Source organism: Lipotes vexillifer, unplaced genomic scaffold (genome assembly GCF_000442215.2).
Source record: "Lipotes vexillifer unplaced genomic scaffold, Lipotes_vexillifer_v1.1 scaffold862, whole genome shotgun sequence".
NCBI classification, from domain to species: domain Eukaryota; kingdom Metazoa; phylum Chordata; class Mammalia; order Artiodactyla; family Lipotidae; genus Lipotes; species Lipotes vexillifer.
The window spans coordinates 632,247-644,764 of record NW_006786873.1 but is presented as its reverse complement, the minus strand read 5'-3'; the positions used below and the strand labels follow the sequence as shown (position 1 = coordinate 644,764).

The window sequence follows — 12,518 nt, the reverse complement described above, 5'->3', positions numbered from 1 at the left end:
ACAAAAAAAAAAAAAAAAAAAAAAAAAAGAATAGGGCAGTGGGAGGGGCTGTTCTCTCTAGAAACCAGTCATTTACAGCAAGATCCACTGCCTCCCCTCCTGCCAAGCCCCCAGTGTGAGAGGAGGAGGCTTGCAGCTCCCTGCCCTTGGTGCCCAGGTCACAGGTAGGTGAGTGGGAGGCCCTACAGAAACATATAACCCCTTTCCCTAATGCAAGTGGCTGACCAGAGGGAGACAGACCATAACTCAGAAAAAGAAGGGATTTCAGAGAAGGTCTCACCGTGCTTCCAGCAAAGCCGGGATGATTCCAGCCCAGGACTGAATATCCAGCTGTAACACAGAGGGAGGAAGGGCTGGGACCTCATGGCCCACACCCCCCACCACTCTCTGCCCCCAGCTGTGGGGGAAGGAGCAGAAGGACACTGGAGTTCTAAACACTCAACTCAGAGGCAAAGAACTCCAAGCCTTCCCAGAATGGGAAGATGACAAAAAGGTTCTGAGGCAGCAGAAGGGAGAGAGATGTGATTGTTGGGTCCGGGGAACAGAACAAAGAGCATAATAAGGTTAGGGACACAGCCCTAGGGTAAGGATGCAAGGTTAGCAAAGCAAGTGGGGAGTAGACTTTTCCCCAAAGGCGGGGGTCTCAAACCTCACCCAGAGAAAGTGGTTGGGCCCTGGGAGGTCATATCCATGTGGGAAGGTGGGGACATTCCATTCCAAGGGGCAGAGATAAGAGGGCTGAGCCATGGGCCTACCTTCCAGAGGTGTGGAGACGCAGCCCACTTCATAGAAGCCCGCGTTCCCCTCACAGCAGATCACCTATAGGGGAAGCAGGAAGGAGCCAAGTTGGGAACAAAAATCCCACTAGCGGCAGGGAGGGCAGCCTGTAGGAGCTTTGTAGGAAAGAGGAAAGGGCACGTTTCCTGTTCTTTCCAAGGAGAACGGAAACTTCTCATTTCACAAGTCCGTAAAGTGAGAGGCAAAGTGGATGCAAATGCTTAGCAAACTGGGCCCTCAGAGGAAGAGGAATGATCCAACTTGAAATGCTCAACCCCCCAGCACAGTGTCCATTCTTCCTTGGAAGACTACCAGGTGGCCATCTCTCAGGAATGGGATTATGGATTTTTTTTTTCCTTTCTAGTTTTGGGGTCCCTTTTTTCTGTGACTGTTTCTTTCGTGTGGTATGCCAATCACTTTCCCTCTCCCTCTCGGGCTCCAGAATTATGGTCAGATAAACTCTATTGGTGCCCCAAGCCAAAGCTCAGGGATGGTGGGGCTTGGGTAGACCCTCAGAGCATCTGGGCAGAGCTGGGACTAGAACCCAGCACCCAGCGCTGCTGGCTTAGTGCTCTTTCCAGGGCTGCTTCATGGGCGCAGGAGATTTTAGAGCCAGGCTGCCTGGGCTCAAATCCCAGCTCTCCCACTCACTAACTGTGTGATCTGGAAAAGCTATTCTGTGCCTCTGTTTCATCATCTGTAAAATGGGCTAATATAAATGGTACCTATCTTATAGGGCTGTTGTGAGGCTCAAACATATGCCCTGCATGTGGTAAGTGCTAAGTGGTGACTATTACGATGATGACTTTTTGGTCCTTGCGTGTCAACTCCTTCATCTATTTCCCTATCACAGGGATTTCCTACATCAAGAGGTCTTTAGGGTGGAGCTGGGAGATGGGATTATCCCCACAGTGCTTCCTTAGGGCTGCTGTAGAGCTGAGATCTCTAGAACCTCCACTGCCCTCCCCACACTCTACCTTTGGGCTCCCTGGGCCCTCTCACCAGCTTCTGTCCCTGGGGCTCCGCTCTCCCTCGCCGGTCCACAAACATGGTGTCAATCTCATTGCCGTCACAGGCCTGCAGCTTTGCCCGGCGCCCGTTACACTGAGTGGGGGAGATGCAATGGCCAAGTTGGAGGGGCAGGAGGCCACAGTCCTGGGTGGGGGAAGAAGGGCTGTGTGGGGGGATCACGGGCAGGGGAGCCTTACCTCTTCCACCAGCCGGGCCTGCCCCTGCAGCAGCACAGGCATGAGGGCCTTCTGGAGCAGGTACACAGAGCCCGGATACAGCATCCGGCGCCCCAGGGTGTGTGCCACCAGATAGCTGTGGGGAACACGGGGTTAACGAACCTCCAGCACAGTGGAGCCCAGGGACCATCCCAACCCAAGCACTCAGAGACTCTGGGGCCGGCTTCACCTTTGACCTTCACAGCTTCGTTTACCTCTTTCAGGACTTAACGAAACAATATATGCACCAATTTTTCAAACTTTTGTTTGTTTGATTTTTGGCTGTGCCACGTGGCTTGCGGGATCTTAGTTCCCTGATCAGGGATTGAACCCATGCCCTCGGCAGTGAAAGTGTGGAGTCCTAACCATGGGACCGCCAGGGAAATCCCTCCCTTTTCAAACTTTTTTTACTGAAACCTTTTTTTTTTTTGCACTGTACGCGGGCCTCTCACTGTTGTGGCCTCTCCCGCTGTGGAGCACAGGCTCCAGATGCGCAGACTCAGTGGCCACGGCTCACAGGCCCAGCCGCTCCGTGGCATGTGGGATCTTCCCGGACCAGGGCACGAACCCGTGTCCCCTGCATTGGCAGGCAGACTCTCAACCACTGTGCCACCAGGGAAGCCCTACTGCAACCTTTTAAAAATACTTTATATTGTGGCCTAGTACACATATATGCACATATTAACACTGAAAGTTTTATGACATAATACTTTCTGTATACTGATATAAGTAAAAGCAAAGTAATTAACAATTATGATTCTGTTAATGTATTTATTAAAGTCCCCAAATAAATAATACTGTTCATTGCAATATGCCTGGTATCTGCCATGTAGTAGGTGCCAAGAGCCTCGCAAAGAGTACTCTGGGGCTTAATAAATATTTCTTGCACAAATGTACTAATCTAGACACAAAAGATGCAGTAGGGGGCTTCCCTGGTGGCGCAGTGGTTAAGAATCCACCTGCCAATGCAGGGGACACGGGTTCGAGCCCTGGTCTGGGAAGATCCCACATGCTGTGGAGCAACTAAGCCCATGCACCATAACTACTGAGCCTGCGCTCTAGAGCCCACATGCCACAACTACTGAAGCCCATGTGCCTAGAGCCCGTGCTCTGCAACAAGAGAAGCCACCGCAATGAGCAGCCCACGCACCACAACGAAGAGTAGCCCCCGTTCTCCGCAACTAGAGAAAGCCCATGCGCAACAACAAAGACCCAACACAGCCAAAAATCAATAAATCAATAAATAAATCGAAAAAAGTGATGTGATAGGTGCTGTTCCTGAAAAAGATGGTTAACCACTCCCAGTTAATCCTGAAGTAGGATTTGTCCCCAGAACAACATTGTACGACCCCGTCCAGCATCCCCCCTCAAAACCTCAAACTTGGCTCGCCCCTCCTACCAATCAGCACACAGTCAGCAACTGACCACTAAGTCCATCCACTTCCTTGGTATCCTCCAACCTGCCTCCTAGCCCCCAGCAACAGAAAATTCCCACACTGGCCGCGCCGCTGTGGTCACTGTTGTTGCTACCCACAACCACGATTTACTTAGGTTCTACCTCATGCTCTCAGGCACCCAGGCAAGGTGGAAGCCCTTCAGAATATGTTAAATCTCACCAACCCTATGAGGCAGGTTGTTCATGGATGCAGAAGTTGGAGTTGCCTCAAAGTGGAAAAACCAAGGAGCAGCGGGGCCAGGATAGGGCCGCAGCTGCCACCAGACCGTGCTGCAGCTAAGGCTGTGTGTCCCCACCCCACCCATAACCTCACCCTTCCCTCTCAGCCTCACTGAAAGAGCTGTTGTGTCAGACAGAACTGTGTTAATATCCCAGCTCTTCATGCACCACCTGTGAGACTATGGATCTCTCTGAACCTCTTTTTTTCACACACAGATGTGGATAAAAACTAAATACTTTGCTACAAATAATACAATGTACATGGCACTAAGCCCAATAAATGACAGTCATCTAACAGTGGAGCTCCCTGTCCTGGAGCCTCTGCACCCTATGTTCCCTCCACCCCAGCTGGCCTCTCTTCCTGCTGCTTCGCACCTGGTGATCTGACAAGGCAGCTTCTTGACTCGGTTGAGGAAGGTGTCTGCAGTCCCCCGGTGCAGGGGCTCTGGGTGGAGCAGGGCCACACCCCAGCGGGAAGGCCCCCCCCGGGACTCCTTCCTGAGGAATGGAAAGATGCAGGGGAGGATGGGGTCAGGGGCAGCAAGCTGCACGTCTGAGGTCCGTAGGATGGTGGGGTGCAGGAATGAGGAGATGGCGCTGGATGGCAGGCCCTAGACCCCAAGAAGGGGTGGAGGTGGGGGACAGAGCAGGCATGGAGCAAAAGAACCGGGGCCTCACCGGCTGCTGGGTTCTTCCCAGTGGAAGTCCACTGGCCAGCTCCCGAAGTCAAAGTTGTACTTGGCGAGCTGCCTCTGCGGTGGGCGGAGAGAGATGGGGGAGGGGATGAAAAGGGGAGTTGTGGGGATGCCCGCCTACCCACCCTCAACACTCCCACCATCCAGGGGACCGGCCCCCACCCATCATGGGGAGACAAGCAGAGGTCAACACCCTCCGGTTTGCAGATGGAAAGTTCTGCCGGGGCCAGTAAAGTCAGGCTAGAGAGGATGCCCTATCAGGTATCAACTCTGGCCTGTTTGCCCGCATCCAGAAGAGGAACCTAACACTCTTCGCTTTTCTAAAATCTAAGACTGACTCACCCCCAGGAGGGGGTGCTGGAGGTGCTGGAGCTTCTGAGGGAGGAGGTGCGGAGCCTGTTGGCTGGTCATGCTCCCTTCCCCACCTAGGTCCTTTACACGATTCTATCTTGAAGGATCAAAATGTCTGGTGAGAGGGAAGGAGGGAAGTCACACCCACGGTAGCCCCTTTGCACCTGGGCCACCACTTGGATCAAGGCCCCTCTGACTGTTCCATCCTCACGGGCACCTCCCTTCCCTTGACTCCTGCAGCCACGGGCTGCTGATGCCATCCAGACCATCTGTGCCTTCGGTTACTCCACTGAGTCAGTCCATGTGCTTTTTTTTTTTTTTTTTTTTCTGCGTTCATCTTACTTCCATATTTTAATTATCCATAGGGATGCTCAATACTCCCATACGAGGCAAGTTGTTTTAAATATGGGAGATACAACGCAAGGAAGAATTCAGCTTTAGTATACCAAAGATACAGATACTTTCCTATTATTTACTAACTATGACGAACGATGCTCAGTTCTTCCCTTTTACAGTACACGGGCCCCTCACTGTTGTGGCCTCTCCCGTTGCGAAGCACAGGCTCTGGACGCGCAGGCTCAGCGGCCATGGCTCACGGGCCCAGCCGCTCCGCAGCATGTGGGATCTTCCTGCACCGGGGCATGAACCCACGTCCCCTGCATCGGCAGGCAGACTCTCAACCACTGCGCCACCACGGAAGCCCAGTCCACATGCTTTTTGAGGGCAGTGAGAGCTGTGTCTTCCACTCTGCTGTATTTCTTCCCCCGCCCCCAGAGCTCCCAGCACTTTGAGAATAGTTTATTTTCTGTCACAGACACTTTTTTTTTTGACATTTACAAAAATAACTGGACTAAGAAAGAGCAATAGAAAAATTCTACAAAAATGTAAATGGAAAAACAAAACAAAATGAAGGGAAGCAAATTTTAGGCAAGCTCTGTTCGGACCTGGACCCAAACACAGGCTTAGTCACTTCCTTGCTATGTGACTCTGCTTGGGTCTTGTAACCTCTTTTTGCCTCTGTTTCCTCAGACATATAAATAAGGGTAATAATGCCACCTCATGCCATTGCTGTGAGGATTAGAAAGGGTGTATGCAAAATGCGTCAGACAGCGGCACGGTGGAACATCTTTACACAGCTCCGTAAGTGGTGGTGTGGAGCAAACAGCAATACGATGATGGTGCTCAGAGCTGTTTGATCCCAGAAACCCCTGTGTAACAGGAAAGAGCTTTATAGGGCCCCAAAGCCCCTTCTCAAAGATAATCACACTCCAGCACTGGCTGGGCTGGCACAACTCCAAGGACACTCTGCCCTAGCTTTTCTCCCTCCTGGCACCACACTGTGCTCTTGGGCACAAGGGTGGACATACCTGCCTGTCTTGTCCCATCCCTGAACAAAACTAGCAGTGTTCAATGCACACGGCAAAAATAAACAAACATTTACAGAATGAGCTGTTGTGATAGAGAGGAAACCTCCTTCTAAGAAACACTGTGAATGTTTCCACATCTAGGCAATTCTTGCAGATGGAGGGTGGAGGATTATTCTAGTGGAATATTCCACCAGAAGTGGTAAGGAGGAAAAATTCCTCAGGCGGACAGTTCCCTTGTGGAGGGGAGAAGGGATCCAGCAATGTGCAAGCAAACGCCCAGTGTGGCGGGTGGCAAAACACATCTCCCTGCTCAGGCAGAAGCTGGGCTGGTGCTCTGGGGAGGCAGTTGAGGGTCTCACCTTGTTTTCTGCAGACCGGTTCCTGTGTGTTGCCTCCAAGATGGTGATGAACTGCCGGTACTGGGGGTTGGTCCAGCGGCCGATGCCTGGTGGAGAGAGGATAGGAAACTGTGTTAGGAAAACTGGGAAGCAAGATGAGTAAGTTTCAGGAAGAGAATTCGAGACGGGCAAGAAGTGAGAGGAAAAGGAACAGAGGGCCCCGGATCTGGGGAAATAGGAGACCTGAGCCGACACCCCTCCTCCATATCCAGTGGCTGGCAAGGGCATTCTTCCCCTCCCTAACTTCTCCAGTTTGTTTCTTCCTAGACTATAGACCTTCCACCCTCAAGAATGTTCATTCTCCCCAGTCTTAAAACACTGTCACGTGCCCTCAGGCTTCACTCTTGCTAACACTGGGTTTCTCTCCTTTTCCCTCCTCCCTTCTCCAATGCTACCTTTCCATCTCTTTTCTGCATATTCTAACTCCCTGCATCTGGCTTCACAGCTCTTGCCCCATAATTACTTCCCCACTCACTGCATCCGAGTCCCCTTTCTGTCCTCATTCTCTCTCTCTCTCTCTCTCTTTTTTTTTTTCGTAAATTTATTTGTTTATTTTTTGCTGAGTTGGGTCTTCGTTGCTGCGCGTGGGCTCTCTCTAGCTGCGGCGAGCGGGGGCTACTCTTTGTTGTGGTGCGCGGGCTTCTCATTGTGGTGGCTTCTCTTGCTGCGGAGCACAGGCTGTAGGCGGACAGGCTTCAGTAGTTGTGGCACACGGGCTCAGGAGCTGTGGCGCATGGGCTTAGTTGCTCTGTGGCATGTGGGATCTTCCCAGACCAGGGCTCAAACCCGTGTCCCCTGCCTCGGCAGGCGGATTCTTAACCACTGCGTCGCCAGGGAAGTCCCCCCATTCTCTTTTAACTGTGCCACTCAGCACTCTTCCCGTCCATCAAGATTCCTGTCTCCTGTTTCCTGGGTCCATCTTTGCCTCCTTCCAATTCCTGGGCTGCTCCTCCCCTGCCTCCCTTCTCCTTCTCTCTCTGAATCGAAAGTCATTCTCAACACTGAGCTCTTTTCTCTCTTTGCTTGGCCCCTCAGCGATCGCATCTGCTCTCCCTTCACTGCTGAGGAATCTCAAACCCTGACTTCTCTGCTCCCACTGACCCGACAGGTGTCATGCGCCAGGCACTGTTCCGACATGGGAGAGACAGCAGGAAACGAGACACGCAGGTCCCGGCTCTCAAAGAGCTGGCATTTTGGTTGGGGATGGGGTGGGGCTGGAGAAAGACAATAAATGAGTAAACAAGAAAATTTCAAAGGGATAAGGCCTATAAAGAAAATAAAACCAGAATGAACTAGAATGCTATGTATCATCAAGGGTAGAGCCCGCAAACAATACTGAGAATGAAACAAGCTGCACAGTGATTTGGAGAGAGTGATGTCATTTGTGCTAAAGATGTAAATTGCACCCCCCAAAATGCTCTATTTTGTCTATACTTATCATTTTGCAGATTCTAAGATTCATATTTTTTTTTCACATTTGAAAACTGAAATTGGTATGCATTTACAACTCATAGCAGCTTAGATGTGATGGAATGAGGTCTATATTTTGTAAAAATATAAAAATATGGACTAGGGAAAAAAAACACACCAGATGACAATGGTTATTTCTGGGGAAAGAGAGACATGGGGCTGAGGAAGATTCCAATGGGAACGCCAGCTCTGTAACGCTTTAGTGTCTTATTGACAAAAGGTACTTGAAGCAGCAGGAGCACAAAACATAAGCATTTTAGTTCTTTCTGATATTTTGTTTTACGGACTTTTCTGTCTTTAATTTCTCCCCCAAATTAAAAATAAATAAAATGTAAAATTAAGACAAAACTGAGGAATGGGAGTGACTTTCAGACAGGGTGGGTCAGGGAGGGCCTCTCTGAGCAGGGAGCCCAGCGCCAGGGTGATCAGGAGGCAGAACGGGCAGAAGGTCCTCACCCCGGACTGGACCCAACGGCAGCCATCCAGCTCCTGACCCCACCACTCCCTTCTTAGGCATCCCCCTCACCTGGTTTTCATCAAGTGCACCCGCCAGAGGGCACTGATTTGGTTTGTCTCTTCATTTTTTAAATTGTGAGATAATAACATATGTACATAAAACATACATTCAGTTTAAAGAATACGAACATTCATGTGCCGATCACCCAGGTCAAGAAAGAGAACAAAGCCACCTCCCACCAGGAGTCCTCCCCAGCCTGTTCCCTCCCCCTCCCAGGTTATCACTCTCCCGACTTTCAAGATAACCAAGACTGTTTTTCTTTAGTGTTTTGCCACTTATATATGCATCCCTTTTGAACTTTATGTAAATGGAAACATACTGCATAAATTATTTGGTGTTCAGCTTCTTTCATTCAACATTATATCTGTGGGGGACTTCTCTGGTGGCCCAGTAGTTAAGAATCCACCTGCCAATGCAGGGGACACAGATTCAAGCCCTGGTCCGGGAAGATCCCACATGCCGCGAAGCAACTAAGCCCGTGCGCCACAACTACTGAGCCTGCATGCCGCTGCAACTACTGAAGCCCGCTCGCCTAGAGCCCACGCTCCGCAACAAGAGAAGCCACCACGGTGAGAAGCCTGCGCACCGCAATGAAGAGTAGCCCCGGCTCTCTGCAACTAGAGAAAGCCCGCGCGCAGCAACAAAGACCCAACGCAGCCAAAGAAACCCCCAAAACATTATATCTGTGAGATTCATCTGTGTAGCTGAGTGTAACTCTGGCTTGTTCATCTGCCTTGCTCTCTGGTGTTCTGTTGTAGGACTATAACCTCTAATGTATTTATCCATCCTGCTATTAGGGGCCATGGAGTCACTTAAGGATTAATACAAACATACACATGGATATATGTGGAACTGTTGCAGGGTATATGCATCTTTTCTAGATAATAGCAAACCTTTCTGGTAATTATCTGTTCATATTTACAACTCAACCCCTTTAAGGAAAAGATCATATCTCGGCCATTAATTACTTCCCTTCAGGGCCCAGCACCAAACTATATTTGCAAAGGTACTTAATGAATATTTACTCAGTGATGGATAGATCAAAACCAGTCTCCCTCTCCACCTACCTCGCAGGCAGGCCACTCCTGCCAGCAGCAGAAGCAGTGTCCCAGCATAGTGAGAAAATGGCACCACTTTGGACAAACTCAAGTAACCTGGTGGGGGAGACGGATTATATGAGAAGCTTTCCCCACTGCCCCTCAGCTCCTCTTCGCAGTTCAGCCCCAACCTCCCCCCCCCACACCCTCTTTTGGGGACAGCCACACCCTCAGAGGAGGAAGATACCTGATGGAAGAGGGAAGCCAAGCCATCCTCATCACAGGTCCCCTTTCCTCATTAGGGGACTGGCTCAGCTGCCAATGACCTGCCCGTTTCCTGTCCCACCACCTTTGAAACCACACTGACCTTTCCTGTATAAGTAGAAGAAGGCGAAGGGAGAGGAGTAGTAAGAGATGGACCAGAAGACTGAAGCCTGTAGCAGAGAGACAGGGACAAGCAATCTATACACACACACACACACACACACACACACACACACACACACACACACACACACACAGGTCTGCCATTTCCAGGCCTTGGCTCTGAGCAACATGGATAACCTGAGGGACATCATATCAAGTACCTATTCTGTGCATGACACCATGCACACAGTAGGTGCTCAATTATTTGTTGAAGGCAGTGTGTCAGAGCATAACGGAGGCTTGGAAAACTAGGTACAGCTTCTAGTTTCTTCCCCTAATCATCTCCGGACATAATTTCTTCACATTTAAAGGCCAGTCTCTCTTTCTACTCAAGTTAATCAAGTTTTTTCAATCAGCCCTGCTCAGGACAGCCCCTAGCCTGGTCCCCAAGAGATGCACAGATGTCACCATCGGAACCTTGCCAGAGAGAACAGCTGTCTCTGCAGCCAAAGAGTCTAGTTGCCAGGGAGGACAGGTCACTGGGGACTGCAGGACTCCATACCTGCGGATGGTCCCAAGAGTAAACGCAGCTTCCTCATGGCTCAGGCTGCCCCAGAGAAAGCAGTGCACATGCCAAAGGAGAGTACCAAGTATGTGCGCTTGAGAGCTATCTCTGTGTGTGTGTGTGTGTGTGTGTGTGTGTGTGTGTGTGTGTGTGTGTGTGTGTTGGAGATGTCTGCTGCAGAGCCCAGAGCATCCCCCACCCCCAGGGGCACTGCCCTGTCCTGGTCTGGGGAGGAGAAAGTTCAGGAGGGCAGCTGGGTCTGAAAAGATGCAACAGTCCCAGATGCCAGGGCAGACATACCAGTGCCAGGATGCTGTCGGCATGTTTCTCGAGGGCACGGGGCTGATAGTACGTATCCTGCCAAAACAGATGGCCGAATTAAGGATGCTGCTCATTGACAAGTCCTCCACCTTCCCTTTTAGAAGCCCTGATGTGTGTCCTCTGGTTCTAGCCCCCAGAGTCATCTCTCCTAGGACATCTCTGGCTCTGTAGGAAGCCCCTTTTCCCCACCCTGACTCAGAAGCTGATTTCCTACTCCAGACCCTGAGAACAAACACAGGGCACTGGACTTGGAAGCAAAAGTGAAAGCAGCATTGGACGACTTTTGCTCTTTTTCACAACCCAGTTTCAAATGGGTTGTGTGCATATGGGGACAGGGGTAGAGAAGGAAAGACATCATGACAACTTTAAAAGGGAAAGAAGAGCATCGGAAATAAGAGTAGGCTGATTAAGGAAGAGAATGTGGCTGGCGGTGGGCAGTTTGTAGAGGGCAATGAACATAATCTGAGACCACCGATAAAAAGGAAGAGAACATTTAGGGACACAGCCTACCACCACCCAGGTTTTCATAAACGCAATGATCCTGGGGTCTCCAAGGTAGGCTGCGGGTGGGGTGGGGGAGAGCGGACGTATGATATGTTGAAGAAGTCATTTTGAAATTCAAGGCCAGGGAAGATAAACGGAACCGGGTGAGGCACTGAGCAAGAGGAAATCGAGAGTTTGATGGCAAAATCATCCAGCTCCTGAATCCGCGCAGGGTCTCTTAAGAGTCAATTGGGACCGGCATGAAGCACGACGGGCAGGGTTGAGGGGTCAGGAGAGGAAAAAAGCAAGGAGTGGCAGTCGGAATGAGAAAGCACTGGACAACAGCGATACAGCAGGCGGCCAGTCCACCGGCGTGACTTTAACCCAGGAAGCACAAAGAGGGCAGACTTTGCGGACAACTAGCTTGACAAGCAGGCTCCCCCGATTTCCAATAATGGGCGCTTCTGGGGAGTAAAGGCCGCAAAGGGGTTTGGGCCATTCTATGTTTTTAACCAGGGGAGAGCTCGACTCACCCAGGAGCTGGAAGGGGGGTTAGTGACTGAAGTTGGAGTCCCAGGGACGCCGGACGGGGCCCTTTCAGAGTCCCTTTCCCGGTAGATCTTGTAGAGCCGGGGGCCTAGGACGCAGCTCAGCAGCTTCGCCATGGCCCCGGCCCGGGGCGCTGCTCTTTCAGCAGCAGGTCCCCCTGCTGGCCCCGCCCTCCCCCGGCCCCTAAGGTGTTGCGTGACCATGACGTCAGCACGTACCGGCTCCGCCTTGCGCGGAGTTGAGATGTTTTCAGCGCCCTTTCACCACGGATTCTTGCGGTTGGAGCTACGGGAACAGCAATAGTCAGAAATTAGTTGGAGGCGTTTGGACCGCGGAGAGTCAGAATATTATCAGACGTAGTTAAGTCACTTCTTTCTACCCCTTAATACTGGCAGACTCTCGAGCGACAGTGTGAAAGAGGGGTTAACATAAGGAGCGTTTGACAAGAGCAACAAAAAAGGTATCTAGGAACACGTCTAATGAAAGAAATGCAAGATTTTACGAAGGAAATTACAAAAATTACTGAAAGAGGTAAACAAAGGCTTGAGTAAATGGAGAGCTACGCCATGGTCATGGATAGGAAGACTCAGTATTGTTAAGTTGTGTGAAATACTGGTTTTTAAAAACGCGTACCGCAAAAAAAAAAAAAAAAAGGATGAATTATCTCACTTAAGCGTGAACAATTTTCAAAACCATAATGTTGAGTGGAGAAAAGAAAGCC

General features: G+C 50.7%; 1 protein-coding gene across 1 annotated transcript in view; it reads right to left on the bottom strand.

Moving 5' to 3' along the window:
* ABHD16A (abhydrolase domain containing 16A, phospholipase) overlaps positions 1 to 11,988 on the bottom strand; it is a 15,223-nt gene extending 3,235 nt beyond the window's left edge. Inside the window, exons 1-11 of the mRNA XM_007459559.1 lie at positions 11,782 to 11,988; positions 10,745 to 10,801; positions 9,881 to 9,947; positions 9,544 to 9,630; positions 6,451 to 6,536; positions 4,357 to 4,430; positions 4,054 to 4,176; positions 1,986 to 2,100; positions 1,780 to 1,881; positions 756 to 819; positions 281 to 330 (exon numbers count right to left, since the gene is read on the bottom strand). Of these exons, the coding sequence (XP_007459621.1) occupies positions 281 to 330; positions 756 to 819; positions 1,780 to 1,881; positions 1,986 to 2,100; positions 4,054 to 4,176; positions 4,357 to 4,430; positions 6,451 to 6,536; positions 9,544 to 9,630; positions 9,881 to 9,947; positions 10,745 to 10,801; positions 11,782 to 11,913 (957 nt within the window). The 5' untranslated portion in view covers positions 11,914 to 11,988. The remainder of the gene's footprint in view (positions 1 to 280; positions 331 to 755; positions 820 to 1,779; positions 1,882 to 1,985; positions 2,101 to 4,053; positions 4,177 to 4,356; positions 4,431 to 6,450; positions 6,537 to 9,543; positions 9,631 to 9,880; positions 9,948 to 10,744; positions 10,802 to 11,781) is intronic.
* Positions 11,989 to 12,518: the final 530 nt, after the last annotated feature.